The sequence below is a fragment of the Sciurus vulgaris genome (genome assembly GCF_902686455.1).
Source record: "Sciurus vulgaris genome assembly, chromosome: 4".
Classification (NCBI taxonomy): domain Eukaryota; kingdom Metazoa; phylum Chordata; class Mammalia; order Rodentia; family Sciuridae; genus Sciurus; species Sciurus vulgaris.
The window spans coordinates 55,760,510-55,780,505 of record NC_136464.1 but is presented as its reverse complement, the minus strand read 5'-3'; the positions used below and the strand labels follow the sequence as shown (position 1 = coordinate 55,780,505).

Here is a 19,996-nt window from a genome sequence, read left to right as displayed (position 1 = left end):
AGAGGCCCGCTTCTGACTCTGCAGTGGCATCTTCCCAAGTGGCACCCTCCTCAAGGCAGTGCTGGCCCGACTGGGGTTGGGAGCGGGTGGTTGGCATCTTCAAGCAAGGGGCACATGGGACAGACACAGGGGCGGTGACTGCAGGTGTGCAGGGGGACCACACGGGGACTATGGGTCAGCTCCCACTCCCAGCAAATGTTCCCCAAAGGGCCTCCCCTCCCCTCCCCTCCCTCCCTCCCTCCCTCCCTCCCTCCTTTCCTTCCTTCCTTCCTTCCTTCCTCCCTCCCTCCCTCCCTCCTTTCCTTCCTTCCTTCCTTCCTCCCTTCCTCCCTCTCTCCCTCCTTCCTTCCTTCCTTCCCTCCTTCCTTCCCTCCTTCCTTCCTTCCTTCCTTCCCTCCTTCCCTTCCTCCCTCCCTCCCTGCCGCCTGCCTTCCTCCCTCCCTCCCTCCCTCCCTCCCTCCCTCCCTCCCTCCTACCTTCCTTCCTTCCTTCCTTCCTTCCTTCCCTCCTTCCCTTCCTCCCTCCCTCCCTGCCGCCTGCCTTCCTTCCTCCCTCCCTCCCTCCCTCCCTCCCTCCCTCCTACCTTCCTTCCTTCCCTCCTTCCCTTCCTCCCTCCCTCCCTCCCTCCTTTCCTTTCTTCCTTCCTCTCTCCCTCCCTCCCTCCCTCCCTCCTTCCTTCCTTCCTTCCTTCCTTCCCTCCTTCCCTTCCTCCCTCCCTCCCTGCCGCCTGCCTTCCTTCCTCCCTCCCTCCCTCCCTCCCTCCCTCCTTCCTTCCTTCCTTCCTTCCTTCCTTCCCATTGAACCCAGGGGCCACTTAACCCTGAGCCACATCCCCAGCCCTCTTCTATGTTTTATTTCGAGACAGGGTCATGCTGAGTTGCTTAGGGCCTTGCTGAGTTGCTGAGGCTGGTTTTGATCTTAAGATCCTCATGAGCCACTGGGACTACAGGCATGTGACACCCCCACCCATCTCCAAAGGGCATCTTCTAGAGAGGCAGAGATTGATGACTGCAGAGTCCTTAATAAATTAAGATAAGGGTGTTGAATCAACCCATCCTGTGTCTTCTCCTTGCATTTGAGGGAGTGGTCCCAGAAGCAGCCAGTGACTTGCTCAAAATCACACAGCAACTTCGAGGCAAAGCCAATCCTAGGGCCCAAGATCCTTCCTTAATTCTTTTGTTTGATTGTTCTTTTAAGGCGAGATCCATATTCCACACCTGCTTCCCCCACCCAAGGGTGCTGTGGCTTTTGGGGAACACCTGGAGCAGTCTGGGCCCCTCCAGCCCCCTTGGGGCGGCCGCAGCACCCCTGGCCTCTCTGACCACCTTCTTCCCTTTCTTTCAGACCAAGTCTGAGTTCACGGTGGAGTTCTCTGTCAGCGACCACCAGGGGGTGAGTGTCCCTTGAGGCCCCTGGGGACTGGGGAGGCATGTTCCTGGGCTTGGCAGGGTCCCGGGGCCCCATGGGTGGACAGAGGCCAGAGGCAGGTGGCAGCACTGACTCCTGCCCTTCCTTTGCCAGGTGATCACACGGAAAGTGAACATCCAGGTCGGGGACGTGAATGACAACGCACCCACCTTTCACAACCAGCCCTACAGTGTGCGCATCCCTGAGGTAGGGACCCAGGGGCCTGCTGCTCCCCAGGCCCCTGGACGGCATAGGTGGGGGCTCAGAGGGGAAAGGGCAGCTCCAGCTCTGCCCCAGCCCCCGCTCCCCAGCCTGGGTCAGTCACTCTGGGCAGGTCAGTGAGCACAGGGCACCTCTGAGGACAGGGCTGGGCCAGTGGGCGGCAGGAGCCTCAGGCCTGAGAGAGCTCTGGCTCCCTGGCGGGGCCCCAGCTCCACTGGAGTCAAAGCGGGTGAGGGTCCGGAGCCACAGCGGTGTCCCTCTGCCTTCCGTTCCTGGCCTGGTGGCAGCCTTGGGCAGAATGGGTGGGGGTCTTGCCCCACATGGTCCCGCTTTGGCCGGGGTCAGGTCCCTGCAGGCCTCAGGGAACACAGGACCCCAGGAAGGGGATTTCCCCACCGTGTGCTCTCACCCGCGCCCCCCGGCCCCAGTCTGTGGACCCTGAGTGTGTTTGCATGAGTGCGTGCTTGTAAAGTCAAGCCATTGCTGGTAATTGAGAAGTACAAATTATTGCATTACAAGCGGTTCGTTAATAAGCTGGCTGCTGTCTCCGGATGGACCAGGGTTCTCCTGGCTTGCTGTCCCTCACCACCACGGTGGCCGAGGCAGTCAATGGGCTGGCGGTTAGTGATGGAAAGCCCCTGGAGGCGTGGGGCCCTGCCTCAGGTCTGCGCTCAGGGCTGGGGTGGGCAGTAGCTGTAAAGTGTCGGATGAAGATGGAACCTTCTGGAAAGGCAGGTGGGTGCCGCAGCATTTGAGCTTTCACTTCGTGCGTGGTCAGTCATTGGATCAGGGAATGGAAAGAGTTTTGAGAGAATATCCCATCGCTGGGCTTGCCCAAGGTCACAGGGCTGTGACTTGGAGCTTCCTGACTCAGGGCAGGTTCAGGCCCCTCAAGGAGGAAGAGGTCTTGTCTCGTGTTCTCCGTGGCTGCCCTCATTGCTCAGCTGGGAGTCCTGAGTCCTGCTCTTGTGTTGGCAGAGGACCGGGGACAAAGGCACAGAGGGAATGGTTGAGGGCCTCGCCCCTCCCCTGCCTGGGGCTGGACGCAGGGAGGGGGCGCCTGCTGTCCAGAGCTCTGGGGCACAGTGATGTGGCCAGCGTGCCCGGGGACTGCAGCTTGGCTCTGGGCATGCTCTCATTTGGAAGTCTCCCTAATTTAATTAAGGGGCTCTACGTGCCAGCCTGCACTCCGGGCCTGGGCTCAGAATCCAAGGGCACGGCTCGGAGTTAATGAGGCTTGGGCCCATTGCTCAGCTGCCATCCTGGCAGCATGGCCGCCCTCTGCCTTCCCTCAAGGGGGGCAGCAGGCAGCAGCCATGGCAAGGGGACAAGGGGTCATGTCCCCTCTTCCCAACCCTCAGGCTGGGGACCAGGCTAGCCCAGTCTCTTCCTTCAGAGATGGGAAGGCAGCCCCCAGTCTTGTCGGAACCCCCTGGGATTCTCCAGGGGCTTCTGCCTGCAAGGAGAGAGCCCCTTCCGTTGTTCATTTATTTAACAAATATTTATTGAGTGTCTGCGGTGGGCTTGGCTCTGTGCCTGTCCTCATTCCACAGCGGCCAGGAGGCTGCAAGGATGTGGAATGACTGAAGTCAGACTGGAGATGGAGACCCAGGTCGCTGGTTTGTTTGGACATGTCACTTAACCTCTCTGGGCCATAGTCCTCCTGATCTAATCAATCTAAGGGCAGGTGGGATAAGGTGGCCTGCCTCCTGCCCATCTGATGAGGAGAGGGGGGACTAGAGGGCCAGCTACAAAGGACACACAGTCCTTGGAAGGAGGCCCACTTGGTTTACTTGCTTGGATGAAAACACCCAGGTCACTTCAGTGGCCTGATACTCAGTGCCCTGCTTGGGCTGCTCCGTGTGGCCAGTGGAAATGTGTGTGAGCTGGACAGAGGCCAGGCCACTTCTGATACAGTGTTCTTGGCACAGCCTAGCTCTGGCCCAGAGTGGACACCTGAGCTGGCATTTGCTGCCTGACTGAGGCCCCAGCTGAGGGACCAGCACAGGGCCTATTGGTTGGTGGTCTGGAGAAGTGAATTCAGTGGCAGAGGCCACTGGATGTCAGCAGGGTAAGACTTGTAGACCAGAGCAACGGGGGAGGGGCACTGTCTGCAGTTGGTCATGAGTGCCAGGGGTTGCCCGAGTGATCACAGCAATCTCAGCAGGCTTTCTGGAGGAGGGGGCTGCCAGCAACTCTGGCTGCAGTAGCAGTAGCTGCTCCTGTGTTGTACCACGGGAAGTCAAAACACATGGGTTCTCGTCCCAGCTGTGCCAACAACTGGCAGGGTCTGACTTTTGACCTGTCCCTGCCCTCTGCAGCCATCGAACTCGGGAGTTGGACCAGGCCTCCTGCAGGGCGGATGTCCTGTGGCCTGAGGAGGGAACCCAGCAGGAGAAGCTGTCATTTCAGCCACTGCACCTTGTCCCTTACCTTCTGACCCCCACATTCCAGCCGTGGGCCCTGATTATTGGGTCTGTGTGCCTAGAAGTCAGGGAATAGGCCCCAGAAGCAAGTTGCAGGGTACCTGTAAGGCAGGTCTGCATAAGGAAGCACTTTCTAAAAATGGGACCCTGCCCCACAGTGCACATAGCTTACCCCCCTGCCTGATCCAGGATGTGCTGTGCTCTGTACCTCTGGACCTATGCCAGCAGAAGCAGGAGGGCCACTTGCCTCTGAAGCCATCCAGCACTGCATGCTGGGAAAGCGATGAAACAGAGCATCCCAGAAATCCCAGCAGAACATCCCAGGGACTGGCTGGGAGGCATCTTTCCGCCTTGCAATTCTGCACCCGAAGGCCGGGGAGGCAGCCTAGGAATCTGCATTTTAAACCAACTCCTCTGGGAACCGAGCACAGCTGGTATGCGCAGCCCTGTAAGATGACCACAGGCGGGTTTCTGCAAGGTGCCACCGGCCATGGCTCCCGAATGAGAACTTTCAGCCTGTCACAGCTGTCTGGAGACTGGCCCACGGGACCCCCAGTCCCCCAGGCTGGGAAGCGCAGGGGTGCAGGGCGGAGGTAGTTCAAGGCCAGGCGTGGCCCCGCCCCGAGCGCGCCCCGCCCTGCGCCGGGAGGTGCGCAGGTGTGTGTTTGGGTTTGTTTGTTCTCAGTTCCTGTCCCGCCCACCCTTCTCCCCTCGCTAAGCGGTTCTCCATGTAATTATCCATTTTATCAGGGTGAAAGGCCCTGCAATTCACTTGTCGAAGCCCTAACGAGGCAGCGTGGATGCTTTCAAGTCCGTAAAGAAAAGGGAAATCCTGCTAGAATTGGCAACTTAATTCACCACGCCAGCCTCGCAGGCCTCATTAAGTCCCCGTGTATTCATTTCAGGGTAATGGCTGTCATGCTGACTGCTGTTTGATTTGCTGTAATAGACTTTTATGGCGTGCCAATTTGCTCAAACGTGTTTGCCTGTGTCTGTGCCCAGCGGTGCTGCTCTGCTACCTCTGTGAGGGCGCTCGCCCGCCTCGCTGACCTTCAGCGCTGCTCCTCCCAGGTAGCTCCTCGGCCCCCCAGTGCGCCCCAGGGAGGTGACCCTGACACGGGGTGTTCAGGCAGGAGGGTGGGTGTGAGGTCAGAAGGCAGACCGTGCCAGGCGGCTTCAGGGTCAGAGAATCAAGGGGGCCCAGCGGAGGCTCAGGGACACTGTGTCCTTGAAGTTCTGACTAGTCCAGCCTCTTGGCTGGGCGCCGAGGTGTTTATCCAGCGCCTCTCCCTGCCCCTCCTAAGGCATCTTCTGGCGTTTCCTTAGGGATCGCTGTATAACTGTGCTTTTCTAACCAGTACTGAAGTCCAGCCCAACTGCCTGTCCATCAGAGCCCAGGTCAGATCCACTGTACCCTGATCCACATTTTATTTTATTTTTTTTTCTGGTACCAGGAATTGAACCCAGAGGCGCTCAACCACTGAACCACGTCCCCAGCTCTTTTTTATATACTTTTTTAGAGAGAGGGTCTGGTCTCACTGAGTTGCGAGGCTGGCTTTGAACTCGAGGTCTTCCTGCCTCAGCCTCTAGAATTACAGGTGTGCTCCACTGTGCCCAACTATTTTTGCTTTTTTTTTGTTTTTTTAACTGAACACAAGAAACGTTTGTTGAACAGCTGCGGAGCAGGGCCCAGTGATCCTGAGCCAACCTGGACATGCAGAATAGTGCAAAGGACTCAATACTGTCCAGCTGCGTTACTGTAGGCAGGTGACTCACCCTTTCTGGATGCCAGTTTTCTTACCTGTATGGTGAGTGACAATACCTGTCATGCGGAATTGTTGTGAGAGCTCTAAGAATGTAGGTAGAGGAAGTCCTTGGCCTAGTGTGTGGTTCAGAATATATTCAGTGAAGTGCTGCTCTGAGGACCGAGGTCTTTGTCCTCCGAGAAGGTAACTTTACACAGAAAAATGAGTAAGTGGGTGTCTAACGACACCTAAATATATTAAATGTCATGGTAGCTTGGAGTGTGCACAATGTGATGATCTGCACTAGGGGTTCTCTGGGTGGGTCCTTATGGAATGCGTGGGAGTTTGCTAGAGGATGTGGGCCTGTGATGTCTCTGATAGCATCCTCTTTGGGGGATCCTTTGGTTTCTTTTCATCTACTAGAATTTCCAAAGAGGCGGACCCTGCTGAGGAGGGACGGTGGCTGGTATCCCTGGCAGCTCCCCTCTGTTACCTCATGGAAACAAAGCCAAGCTGGAAGTGGGCCCCTGGGTCTCTGCCCAGCTCTCTGTGACACTCAGGTCCTGCCCAGATCCTTGTCGACTGTGGCTTCAGGTGACCAGTTGCGAGTGAGGATCAGGCTGCTTGCAAGGAAGGGCGTGAGCTGGCCGGAGACGGCCAGAGCCTGAGAGATGGAAGGTCCTTGCCTGAACCTCAGTGCTGGCAGGGGGCAGGATCGGACCCCAGGCCCTGTGGCCCTGGATCTATGAGGCTGCACCATCTTTCCACGTCACTTGACGAGGACAGGTGAACGTTTCTCATTACCTGGACCTCCATACTAGAGACAGGAAAGGCGGCAGGAGGGTATTCCTGGAGATCATTTGTCAATGACAATGATACTAGTAGGTGATTGTTAACAATATTAGGAAGTTTCCTGTGTGCCCAGGTGTCTCCTGCGGGCCCTCCCCACACCCCCATTCTGCTCTGCAGGTGTGCAACCACAGAGGGAAGTTAATGCTTGCCCTAAGTTAGTCCAGGGACAGAGCCAGAGTTAGGAGACCGGTGTCACTGCGGGCTGTTGGCAAGCAGCCTCTCTTCCACCTGTAAATGGAGATAATTGTAGCCTCCCGGAGATGCTGTGAGGATCCGAGTGATTGAGACCGAGCTTGGGAAGTGCTTAGCGCAGGGCCCAGGTAGGTCCAAGCCCTGCAAAAAGGTCATGGTCATCATTGTGGCTTGTCCATCTCTCTGTACCAGAGTGAGCAAGGACCAGGCTTGGTCCTGCCGGTCAGCGCCAGCCAGGGCCTGGCCTGTGCATGGTGCTCAGTGTCACTTGAGTGAATCGGCTTCACCCGTGGACAGAGCCCTCTGCCCCCTCTGCCCGCTGGGTGACTTCAGGATCAGAGCACTTCCGCAGAGGGCTGCGCACAGGCAGTGTGTCTTCTCGAGGCAGGTGGTTCCCTTGTCTAGCTCAGCTGGGGAGAGCGAGGCGCAGCGGGCCTGGCCCTGAGCCGGAAAGTTTGCAGGCCTGCCTCACACCCTGCGTCCCCCTGGGACCTCTGAGCACGGCCTTGCTCTGCACTGGTGCCCTCTGATGCTTCCAGTTCCTGGGTATCAGCCACGCCATCCTTCGTGCGTGACATGTGGAGAGCCCTGGAGGGGTGGCCAGACAAGGCCCAGTGCCTATGGAGGCGGACGTCGCCAAAGAGGGCGACTGATTAGCACCTGGTGGTGCGGCAGCGGTGCCCCCAGCTGCCCTTCTTAGGGGGAGCCTGTCAGAGCTGGCTGATTTATAAACTGCAGCCTCAGGTCGCTGCGGGAGGTGGGGGAGGGGCTCCCACTGACTTGACTCAGGTGTCAGCTCCACTCACGAGAGTGTCCTCTCCCCCACGCCAGGAGAGGCAGCCCCTTGACAGGCCATATCAATTTACACCTTGGGCCTCAGTGCCTGCGGCCCCCTCTGCATCTCTAACCACCGGCCTATCGATCTGGGAGAGGGAGACCAATAAATCATCCCGGGCTCTGGGCTCCTGCTGGCCAGAGCCAGTGCGGCTTGCGCCAGCCAGACGGCAGCCCTGGCCGATGTCTCTATGTCCCTGCATGAGCGCCCGAGGCCATCGTGCCTCCTCTGGTCTCCTCCCTGTCAGCACCGTGACCAGTACCTGGGCCCCTCCTCTCTCACGGCAGGTGGACGGCAGCTGTGGGCTCGCGGGGATGGCGTGACCACGCGCAGGCAGGTGGTGGGCTGCTTGGGTTTGCACAGAGCCAAGGGGCCGTGTGTGTGTGTGCTCATTTAAATCACCCCATCTGCCTCGGAGCATTTTCTTGATCTTTCCTTCCTCCTCATGACAGCTCTGTGGGCTCAGGGGGCGGGAATTGTTCTTTGCATTTTGTAGATGAGAGAAACTGAGGCCAGGGCTAGTTCAGGGCTTCTCCCAGACCCCGGAGTTGGAACAGCCTCTCCACCAGCTCCTGCCCCCGGGGGGGGTCCTTTCCAATTCTTGTTTCTTTTTGTTTTTTTGTTTCTTGTTTTCTTTTTTTCTTTCTTTTTTTGTTACTGGGGATTGAACCCAGGGGTGCTTAACCACTGAGCCACACCCCAGCCCTTTTTATCTTTTATTTAGAGACAGGGTCTCACTGAGTTGTTTAGGGCCTTGCTAAGTTGCTGAGGCTGGCTTTGAACTCGCAAGCCTCCAGCCTCAGCCTCCTGAGCTGCTGGGATGACAGGCGTGCGCCACCGTGCCCAGCGTTCCCTTCATGTTTTGCCTGTGTCCTTGTGTGGCTTGCCACTGGTCACAGGACGAGGCCCTGATCCAGCCAGGATGTGGGAAGGGCACTGGGCACCCTGGGCCTCATTCCACAGCTTCCCCACCACGGGCTAAGGACTGTCCCCTCGCCTCCTGCCCAGGCTGAGGGGTCCGGCGGGGAAGCTTCACTCAGAGCCCATTGCCAGCCCTCTGCACTGAGCCACGGTGTCACCGTGTGGCTTGGAGCCCAGACACGCTCCCAGCAATACCCGTCTGTGGCCTGCAGCGTTGTGTCCCCCAGAGGCCAGCTCCTTCTTAGCCATCATGGGAACACAGCACTCTGAGAACTAGCCGGGTGGCCAACTGCCGGATGGCCTGCTGGCCACAGGGAGACTCAACGTGTGCCATCTCCTCCTGGGCCGCAGGTCCCACAGAACTGGGGCCGGAGGCTCAGCCCGGGCATGCCATTCCAGGATCCTTTCTCCCTCCTCCATCCAGTGGGGTGAAGCCAACGACCCCCGCCCCTCATGATCCGGGTACCCCCTCCTCTCCTGCGCCTGTGGGGCGCAGCCAGGGCTGTGGGCACCTCCACCAGCCTCAGCGGTGGGACAGAGGGAGCCTAGGTGTCTCACCGTTACTGTTTTGCTTTAGTGGTGATGAAGTTTGGTGACACGCGCTTCCTCAGAGTTCCAGCTGGGCGTCTGTGACGTCCACACGGTCTGCTGCAGTGTCCACGGGACGCTCTGCCATGACTGGGAAGCAGGGGACTGGGTGGGGCCTGGCTCATGGGCATCCCTTCTGTGCCCTCGCCCACTACGTAAAGAACCCGGAGACGGACGACCCTGCCTGCCATGTGCTGCAGGAGCCACACCTGGAGTCCTCCCAGGGTCTTGGAGGTCTTTCTCCTTAATGATGGGGTGCAGTGGGGGCAGAGGGCAGGCGTAGGAAACGGAGGGTCGAGGGGGTCCCACCTGTACTAGACGCAACTTTGGCCCCACTGTGTCCTGAGGACCAGTGTCTGTCTATGACGTGGGGCCTGGATCTCCACTGAGGTGCATGGATGGAGCCAGGCACCAGGTTCCAACTCTAAACCTGGAGGCCTGGGGTCCTCTCTGAGCCTCAGTGTCTTCATCTGTGAACTAGGGACTCATGGGGAGTTTTTGTAAGAATTCAAGGAACACCTGTACAAAGCCCTTGGCACAAAGGTAGCACTTGGGAAGTGATGGCAGAGCCACTCATTATGGAAGTTCTCCAAGGACCTCAGGAGGGTTGGTAGGAAATGCAGGGTGCTTGACGGCAGGCTGCGTTGCTGTGGACGGATTGGCTGATACCAGGGTGTCAGCATCCGAGCAGCTGACAGTCCAGCGCGGGAAAGGAAATGTGTGGGAAATACGAGATCAAGATATGAAAAGGGAAAAACCGAAACAGAGCCACGGAGAAATAACTAGTAAAAGGCACCGAGGGACTTCAAGGAGACACACGTCCTGTAGGGGCCAGCACATCCAGAGAGGGTGAAAGATTGGGCCAAGGTCACCCAGCAATCAGTGCTAGGTTACTGAGGACCAGCGGTAGCCAGGGAGGACTCAGGGAATCCGTTTCCAGGCCCCGCGCAGGGGGGCCCATCCCTGGCCAGAGGCGCACACTGTTTTCCCAGGGGGGCCTGAACGTCCAGGCAGGCAGGGTGGGGTGCTGCTCCTGGCTTCTGCAGGTCCTGTGCTGCAAGGTCGGGGGCTTGTTGCCTGCAGGTCCTGGACGCAGGTGCCCGTGAGGGCCCCGGCTCGGCCGCCGGCTCTGCACTCTGGTCCTTCTGTTCCCAGGGCTCGGGGTTTTGCTCAGCCCTTCCACTCACCCGAACGGGTTCAGATGTTGTGGGAACAGCTGGAGGACAGGAGGCCCCCCGCACAATGGGCTGTTTTGATGTGTTTGTGTGCTGTCTGACCCACCTTGTTTCCTAGCAGGAGGGGGAAACTGGAGAGAGCTTTTGGCGGATGGAATGATTATAATTTCTGTGATTCCTTAGCAGCCTTTAATTACTTTGCAACTTTGTGGAGCGGCTAGAAGCCGCGAGGGGCTGGGCTCGCTCTCTTTATAATAACCTTAAGTGGAAGCCGCCTGTCCGTCTATTAAAAAGCCCGCTCTTCTCTCTAGATGAGATAATGCCACCAAGAGATTTCACCCAGGGTGTAATCACTAGGTACAATGTAATCATCCCCGCTCACTGTCTTCTCCTACGATCGACCAGCCCACCTCCTCGGCGTGGGGACTGCCAGCCGCAGAGAGCCAAATGCCCGGTCACGTCCTTGTCCAGGAGGGCATGGGCTCAGGCTGGTCCCCCCTTCCCCTCGAGTCCCTGCTGGAGGGAGATGGCATGGAGGCACCTTTCCCCAAACCCCGTCCTTTCTCACGACTCCTCATCTGAGCCAGCCACGACCCCCTCCCCTCCGTGAACCCTACACTTCAAAACTCCATCCATTTGCATAGGCTTAGAGCTCCAGGGTGCCCGCCCTTCCTGCCCTCAGTCCCCACCACAGTGGTCACCTTCCTGCTGCCCAGCCTTTGCTCATGCTGTGCCCTCCCCTGAGATGCCATCATCCAGGCCAGCTGCACCACCATCCTTCCGCCATTTAGCCAGCCAAGCCTGACTCTTTCTCCCTTTGAATGACCCAGTGGGAGAGGTCAGGTGGTCTGTCCTCCTTACACTCTCTCCAACCCAGCTTTTCAGCCTCCTGCAAGGCCAATGCCAGATGCGGGCCCTTGACCTTGAACCAGGACCATAAGCCCAAATAAACCTCTTTTCTTTATAACCTTCCCAGTCTCAGGTATTTTGTTATAGTAACAAAAACAAACAGTGGGGATTAAGGGCAGGAAGGACACAGTGCCCTTGAGGGTAAAGGCTTACGCCCGTGGCATGGAGTAACCACGAGAGCATCTTCTCCAGCAGTCCCCTCACAGGCTTCTGTGAATCTTGTCTTCATTTTTCTTCCCTTTATGCCTTTGTTTTTTGAATGAGCCGATTAAGGATACATATGGAGCAGGGCACAATCGTGTGCTCAGCTCTGAGTCCTTGTTGAGTGCACACATCTGTGTGACCACGTCCAGATCAAAAACAGGCCTTGGGGCTGGGGTTGTAGCTTAGTGGTAGACCACTTGTCTAGCATGTGTGAGGCACTGGGTTCGATCCTCAGCACCACGTAAAAATAAACAAAATAAAGGTATTGTGTCCACCTACAACTAAAAAAAAAAAACCTTGCTGGAACCTGGAGCCCCTCCCCCAAGGTAACCTTGACCCTGGCGCCTAACCCCACAGGGGCTCTTGCCCATGTCATTGTATTACCTATGCCCTGTCAGGCTCTGATTGTCACCTAAGCTCCTGGGAACAGGCCGCCAGCTTCCTCTCAAAGGCCACTCCCCGTGGTGGTTAGGAGCACTCTGTCATAGCTGCAGAGAACAGAGCGTCAATCCCAGGCTCCCCGCTCAGCAGCCTGGTTCACTGGGAGACTCTGCCTCTGAGCCAGCGTGCCTGGTGCTGACAGCAGGATTGCCACTGAGCAGGTGACATGGAACCAGAGCCCCACACAGCGTGCACGGAGGGACTATTTCCTGTGGCCACTCCCTCTAGGCACTGTCTCCCTGGTCAAGGGTCATCTCTGTAGGTGGACACGGTGCTGTCGTAGGAAGCTGGATGGGGAGAAGGGAATTGCAGAGAGCTAAATGGAGTGGAAGGAACGGGACGAAGAGGAAGGAAAGAGGGGAAAGGAAGAGGGGTGTCTTTCATTCATGCTGCCTCCTCTGATCCTCAGAGTGATCCTTCACATGGTAAGAAAGGTGGGCTTATTCTCATGGTGTAGCCGGAGAAATGGGCCCAGAGACGTTAAGTGACTTGTCCAAGGTCACACAGCTAGCTTCAGATCTCATTTTCTTTGTTCTGCCCCCAACGCAAGTTTGCACGCATTTGATCCTCAAGAGTACCCACTCAGGGCTTAGGGGTGGCTGTAAGGCTGCTGCCTCCAGAGGATCTGGCCTTGAGCCTGGAGAAGGTGGAAGGAGCGGGTTAGTCGGGGGAGGGATTTTTCCTAAGTGACCTTCTTGTGCTCCAGCACCTTCAGCCTCCCACGAAGCTGCCATTCATATCAGCAGCCCAATCTCAGGCCTGCGTGAGGACACAAAAATCTTTAAAGGCTTCTTAGCAACTGGAACAGGGCCCCCACCCCCCTTCCTTTCTTCTGGTCAGAGCTGGGGCAGGGCCAGGGCAATGGGAGAAGAATAATAAGTTCTTGCAAAGCATTATCTTTCTCCTCACCTCCCCCAAACACCAGCTCCTCCAAACTCGGGCCTACCAAACCTTAAAAAAAACACACGGCCCCACAGACGGAGATGGAGGAAACGCAGCAGCAGCTACTGGGGCGGAAAGCCCTAAATGGTGTGGAAGTAATGCCTAAAGTGTGCTTGGCGATTAAGGCGCTTCCACGGAGCCGCGCCCGGGCGGCCCAGGTCTGCGCCAGCAGCCGCAGGGAAATAAATAAATAAGTGTGCAAGCCTCGGCGATGCGGGGAACCGTCGCTGTGTGTGGAGGGGTCACTGGTGGGCGCAGGAGGAGGGCGGCAAGCTCTCTGGTGCATCCTCCAGCGTGCCAGCGCGCTGGGTCCCTGCCATGCCGCGGGTGTTGCAGACACTTTTTTGGTGTTTGGGGCAGGCAGGTCTGACCCCAGCCACTCCTCAGCCCTGCTAGAAACTTCTTCCTCTTCCTCTCTGTCTTCCGTCACCTCCACCTTCTTTCTGGCACCCCAGGAACATGCCACAGACCTTTAGGCTGCTCCATTCTCTCTGGGACATTTGACTCCATTACTGTCCCCCTTTCCATGAGCTTCCACCTTCCCCTGGAGTGGCCCAGCCGGGTTTGATCTTTCCTTCCAAATGCAGAACAGATTCCTGTGTTTGGGGCCTTGGAGCATCTCGGGTGTGAGCATCACCTCTCTGCAGCACCCTCACCTGTGTCTGCGAGCCCTGTGACGGCAGGGGGACCTCCCTGTGGTCACTACCAGCTGGCCCCTCTGGCCTGGTGCCCCGTGGGAGCTCAGCAGGGATTTGGGGCATGTGGCAGGTCTGCTCTTGGGGAGCCCCCACCCTGCAGCCTCAAGAGAGAAGTCCCATGTGCCTGTCCTTTGTGCGCTGTTGACGAAGCCCAACACTTGAGGCTTCTGAGTGGCATCTGAGTTCCCAGCCTGGTCCCACCAGAGTTCAAAGACAGCCAGGGGCCGGGACAGGGCAGTGAGGATGCCTCCCTCGGAGCTCTCGGAGGAGGGGTGGCAGCTGATGGAACTGGATGTCCACGCCCTGATTCCTGCACACTGAGGCCATGTGACCTTGCACAGCAGAAGGGGCTCTGCTGCTCTGATCGGGGATTCTGGGATGGGATGTCGTCCGGGATAAACCGCGTGGGATCAGCACTCACCAGGGTCCTTGCTGGGAGGGAGGGGAGGGGAAGCGTGGCAGTGGAAGCAGAGGTGGGCTGGCTTTAAAGTTAGGAGAGGGCAGGAGCCAAGGCACGCAGGCAGCTTCTAGAAAAGGCTAGAAAGACGCGGGAATGGTCTCCCTGAAGCCTCGGGGGGAGCACGGTGCAGCCGCACACGCTCAGCCCGTTCGGAGCCATTTTGGATTCCCGACCTCCAGAACTGCAGGATGGTAAGTCTGTGCTGTTCTGAGCCACCCAGCTTGTGGCAGTCTGTGCAAGCAGCCAGGACGACGCTGCAGGGCTTGAGTGCCAGCGACCCTCCGTGCAAGCCTGGCTTCTCGGCCGCAGTCCAGAAAGAGAGAGGGGAGGGCCCCCCGCTTGGTAGGCAGACCCCAGCGACGGGGGGTGCAGTGTGGCTTCCCTGCCCTGGCCCTCCTCCACATCCACTCACTCCCTCGCCACGCCCTGCCTGGGGCCTGCTGGGTGCTGAGGACACAGAGGATGAGCCATGTCCCTGGCCCTCAGGAGACCCCAGCTGGGCCACTGGATTCCCACAGTGACTCTCTGAAAAACAGCACTTGAGACCCAGTGCTTGAAGACCCGGTGGCCACCACTTATGGCTTGGCTCTCTGGGCAGAGCGGCTCAGCCTTCCCAGCTTTGGAGTGACAGGAAAGCTGGGTCCTGCCCCCGTGCCACCCTGTCCTGACTGCCACGACCCTCGCCATCCCCAGTGTGTGACGGTGTCAAACACATCCTCCCCCGGGCTGCAGACCTGGGCGAGTGCCTTCTAAATGAGCTTGGCAAGCGGTGCCTTCCACCCTGGGCCACCCCCACCCCACCCCGCTCTGCAGCAGGCAGGGTGCACCTGCTGTGCCCAGCCTGGGCCCTGGAGGGAGGGAGCTGGGGCTGACCTGGGCCTGAGGCAAGCAGGGGCATCCCCTATCTCGGGGCTCCCTATTGGCTTTATTTATGTGACTGATAGAGACCCCAAAAGGTAAGGCCCTCCTAGAGGGATCAGGAGGTTTAAAAAGGAAGGAGCAAGCCAGGCACCGTCATCCCAGTGGCTCAGGAGGCTGAGGGAGAAGGCTCACGAGTCCAAAGCCAGCCTCGGCAACGGCGAGGTGCTAAGAAACTCAGTGAGACCCTGTCTCTAAATAAAATACAAAACAGGGCTGGGGATGTGGCTCGATAGTCAAGTGCCCCTGAGTTCAATCCTTGGTACCCACTGCCCCCCCCCAAAAAAAGAGATTGGCAGAATGGCCGAGAATGGTGGTACATGGCTGTAAACTCAGCAGCTTGGGAGGCTGAGGCAGGAGGATTGTGGGTTCAAAGACAGCCCTAGCAGTTTATTGAGGGCTTAAGCAACTCAGCAAGACCGTGTGTGGCTTAGTGGTTAAGCAACCCTGGGTTCAATCCCTGGTACCAAAAAAAAAAAAAAAAAAAAAAAGGAAGGAGCAGATCATGGGGCCTTAGGAGGCCTGAGATGGGGCTCAGAGGACCATATCCTTCCTGACCTCCTGCTTATGTCACTTGTCTGACACCTGGGACATCCTAGTCCCAAGTTCTCGGGTCCATGAACTGATTCAAGATGGGGTCCTCTGGTCTTATAACTTCCTTGAACCTCTAAGGGACAGAGGGCATGGGGAAACAGATTGGCAGCATTATTAATAATATAATAATAACAAGACAGAGGCTGCCTCAGCATCCACTCCTGTGTCTTTTATAATCAGTGTTTCTGTCACTTTGTGTCACTACATTGGAATGCCTGCCACCAGATGCTCATGAAGTGAAGAGCGGTATATGCAGCTCATGGTCTTGGAGGCTCCACCGTGAAGCACAGGCACACTGGAGGTGGTCACCACTGCGTCACTCATGGCAGATGCAATGACCAGATAGATCTGGGGTTTTTTTGTTTGTTTTTTGTGGGTTTTTTTTTTTTTTTTTTTTTTGGTACTGGGGATTGAACTCGGGTCACATCTCGTGCCCTATTTTGTATTTTATTTAGTGCCTCACTTTTGCTGCAGCTGGCTTTGAACTCGCCATCCTCCTGCCTCAGCCTCCCGAGCCGCTGGGAAGCGGCCGGAAAGCCATTACACTTTGAGCCAGAAGCAGAGTGACAGGCCAGGGTCCCGCACTCCCCTTTGAGGGCACTTCCCCTAATGACCTACAGACCTGTCACTAGGTCCCTCCTCCTAAAGCTTCCACACTGCCCCCGAGTAGCACCATCCTGGGCACCAAGCCATTGATGCATGGCCTTTTGGGGACGTTCGACAGCCGAGCCACAGCGTGAGGCACTGGGATTGTCCCCACTCTTAAAGGAGTGGGTGCAGGCAAGGTCCCTTGCCCCCTGCCTGCGGTCTCCCCTTGCCTCTCTCCAGCACAGGACCTGGCAAGGGGTGGGGACGCCAGACCCCTCCCCAAGTCCTCGAAGCCAGGCCAGGCAGCGGTTCCTGGGGAAACCTGCCAGGCAGCAGCGCCCGCTCACATGCGCACCTCCACCACCACGGCCGCCCTGCCTCCTCCTGTCCCGGTGTCTCCCTCACGGGTCAGCGCCTCCAAGTGCTAAATCATGAGCAAATCGGCCACAGCCAGCAGGAGGCCAGGAGGACACGGGGAGGGGACACTGCCATCAAGGCCATTAGCACTGAGCTGGCCAGGCAGACGAAGCATGGCTCATGGGGACAGAATGGTCAGGCCTCCTCTTCAGGGTTGCTTGTGGCCTTCCAGGGTGTGACGTGGAACAAGACATGGCGGAGCGCGTGTGCCCTGTGAGAACTTACCAGGCACACGGTTTGAGGCCTGGGCATTTGGTTTTGCCTCTGTTCACATGGGGGCAGTTTCTCCCCCACCCGGTGTGGTTTGGGACATTCTGTCTTGAGGGTAGCAGAGAAACAGGACCAGGGTCCAGGCGTTAGACAGACCTGGATGTGAAGTCTGGTCCAGACCCTCACCCTGGGCAAGTGACCTAGCCTCATTGGGCCTCAGTTTCTCATCTGTAAAATGGGGACAATCACAAAACCTATTTTATGAGGCTGCTGGACATGATGCGCTTAGAAACAGAACCTACCTGGCATGTGATAAGTGCACCCTAAACTGAGAAGGTAAATTGAGGGGCCAGGGGACCCTGAGCTGGACTCTGGACTGCAGCCATCCTTGCTGTCTGGAACCTCACTGTCTGGCTCCCCGGGCCTGACCCGGCTCAACTAGGCCATGATGCTATGGTACGGAAAGGGGTCTGGGCCCCAGGAGAAGTAGGGCCAGGCCTGTGTCCCAGAAGAGCATCCTGGGCTGTCACTCCACGGGGCCTGCTGGGACATGGGCCTGAGCATTCTCGCCCATGCAGGCGTGGGTCGTTCACACCTGCAGCTGCTGAGCAGAGCAGGCAGGTGTCGGTAGGCTGAGGCCCGGACCTCAGTGTCCTCCTAGCCTGGCTGGTGCCTCCGGCAGGTGTCTCTTCACAGTGTCACCTGGAGGGCCTGGTGGGGGCTGTCAGTCGGGCAGGCCCGTCCCTTCTGCACGGCTGGCCTTGCAGCCGGCCTGCGGCAGACACGGCTTTTTTGTTTTTGGTTAAAAAGCCTCATCGGAGCGTTATGATATTGGAATGTGAAGGGTAATTGAGCTGAAAGCTATTCTCTTCCTGCGACCCACACGAGAGGAGTGATTGAGGTGCCCCGGCCTCCGCACCAGCCTGGGAATCCTGATGAAAGTTCTGGGGAAAGATGGGGTCTGTCGGCAGGAGCAGAGCCAGGTCCCCAGAGCCCCGGGACCTCAGGTCTGCCCCCCGCCGCGTGCTCCCTGGGACTCAGGTGCCCTGTCCAGCCTCTGCCCACCTGGAGCAGACAGCTGAGGCCCCGCCCCGCCTGCTGGGATGGGGGAGGGTCTCCAGGGATAGGATGTGGGAAAGGGTCTGGGCACTAGACAGGCCAGCAGAGCTAGCTCTGGCCTGTGTCCCCACCCACTTCTTACCCTTCATCTGATAGGACACATTGCTTGCTCCTGTGTTATAGCAGGGTCTCTTTCTCTGCTTTGAGTCCCTCTACCCTGTGCCCTACCCACCTCTGCAGTGTTTGGACAACCCCAGAGTTTGTCTTAATGTACAACATCTGGATCACCTGAGCATCTTGTTAAAATGCAGCTCCTGAGTCAGCAGGCCCAGGATGGGACCTGAGACCTCCTACCGAGCTCCAGGGGGTACCAGGGCTGCTGGTCTTCTCACCTCACTTTGAGGACTAAGGCTCTAGGAAGCAGTCAGTGTCACAGGTCAGGCAGGAGTGACCCAGATGCTCACCATAGGGCCCAGCTGTGAGGGAGCCACCCAGAGTGACAATAGGCACTTTCTGAGTGGGGCTGGTTGTGTAGGTAGTACACTGAGCAAGGACTGTGCTAGTGAAATGTAGCCCCAGTCTGCTCATGAGGCTGTGCATCCTGGAGCTGCATGGCATTGCCTGGAGAAAAGGACGACATCTTCTTGGCACAGAGGAACCCTTATCTTACCAAGCTGTGTGCGCACAGGGCGGGCGGAGCACTCTGATCGTGCAGAGTGGAGCCGCATGATGGCAGGCCTCATCCCCAGACTCAACTGCCAACCTAGGCACACATCTACGCACTGCGACGCCTCCCTCCATCACACAGCCCAGCCAGCCTCGCACCTCCCGGCAGAACAGGGACGTCCACCGAGAAGGGAGAGGAGACAGCGTGGCGCTCAGGCTTCAAGACTCCACTCCCCGCTTCCACCACCCCAGCCCCACCTGAGTCAGAGGCAGAGGAACAGGCCCTTCCCTGCCTTCCCACAGAGCTCAGCTGGAGACTAGGCCACCGCCCCTCTGCCCCAACAGGGGTGGGGACCAGGCCCACTGCAGGGGTGTCCTTGAGGAGAGACAGCGGCCCCAGCCTACCCCACTCCCCAGCGCATGTGCAGGCAGGCGCTAGTGCGCAGGCGCGCTCGCAGTCTCCGCCTGGCCGGTTATTAATTGCCAGGCAGGCTGAACTGAATGGGTCCCATTAATATGTGCTCGAGCAGCTCTGAGGAGCGGGCTTGTGCTGGGACGCCGCCGCTTATCTCCGCCGGCCAGGCTTCCCTCCTCAGGACTCCTCTGGCACATACCCAGCCCTCCTCGGGGGCTCCTGGGCCCGCGTGCCAGGCCCTCGAGTGCAGAGCGGCCCCCTCGGCTGGGCACTGGCCTTGCTCTCACCGCCGGCGCCCACAGGCTGGGGGATCCCCGCGGCAGTCAGAGCCACTGTCCCAGGGCAGGTGACGGGCTCTGCAGGCTGCCAAGCCTCAGCCCAGCCTCACTTGCCCGAAAGCCCCCTGCCCCGCAGGGTCGCTCTGCTGAGTGATCGCACTCTTTCTCCTTTTCTAATTGGTGAGCCATCAGGGTCCCCGGGGATCCTGCAGGCGAGTGTCGCCTCTTACCCTTCTTTCTCAAGCACCTCGTGTTCCCACAGACAGTCTCTCATCCCACAAGCCCCTGTCCAGGCGACTTCCCTGCCGCCCATGGCCATCGGAAGAGGGAGGGTGGGATGCTCATTCCTCCCAACTCTGTCCCACCAAGGAAGGAGTAAGATGCCCAGATGCGAAGCAAGGCCCAGAGATGTTAGATGACTTCCCAGGGTCACACAGCTAGCTAGTGTGCCCTCAAATGTGCATGATAAAACAGTGCCTCTCTCTCAACACTTTGCTGTCTCATAGCACTTTTGACTCCTGGGGACCATCCAAGACAAATCCAGGCATCTCTGCATTATAGGAAGGATTTTCTTAGGTGTAGTGATGCACACCTATAATCCCAACTACTCAGGAGACTGAGGCAGAAGGATTGAAAATTTGAGACCAACCCGGGCAACATAGCAAGAACCTGCTTCTCTCAAAAAAAGAAACCTGAAATTCTTCTATGTCAAGATGGAATATGCTCCTCTACCACTGGTACCCAATTGGTCTGGATTGGGGTTCATCTATTAGCAGCCACTAGAGGCACAGAGAGACCATGAGCTTGCCAAGCCATATACTCACAGGATGGGGT

The 19,996-nt window shown here is 57.9% G+C and overlaps 1 protein-coding gene across 1 annotated transcript in view; it reads left to right on the top strand.

Annotated features, from left to right (window-relative positions):
- The window catches only part of CDH23 (cadherin related 23), a 391,248-nt gene that overhangs the window by 104,931 nt on the left and 266,321 nt on the right, over nt 1-19,996 (top strand). Inside the window, exons 5-6 of the mRNA XM_079137029.1 lie at nt 1,345-1,392; nt 1,522-1,614. Coding sequence (XP_078993155.1) covers nt 1,345-1,392; nt 1,522-1,614 — 141 coding nt within the window. The remainder of the gene's footprint in view (nt 1-1,344; nt 1,393-1,521; nt 1,615-19,996) is intronic.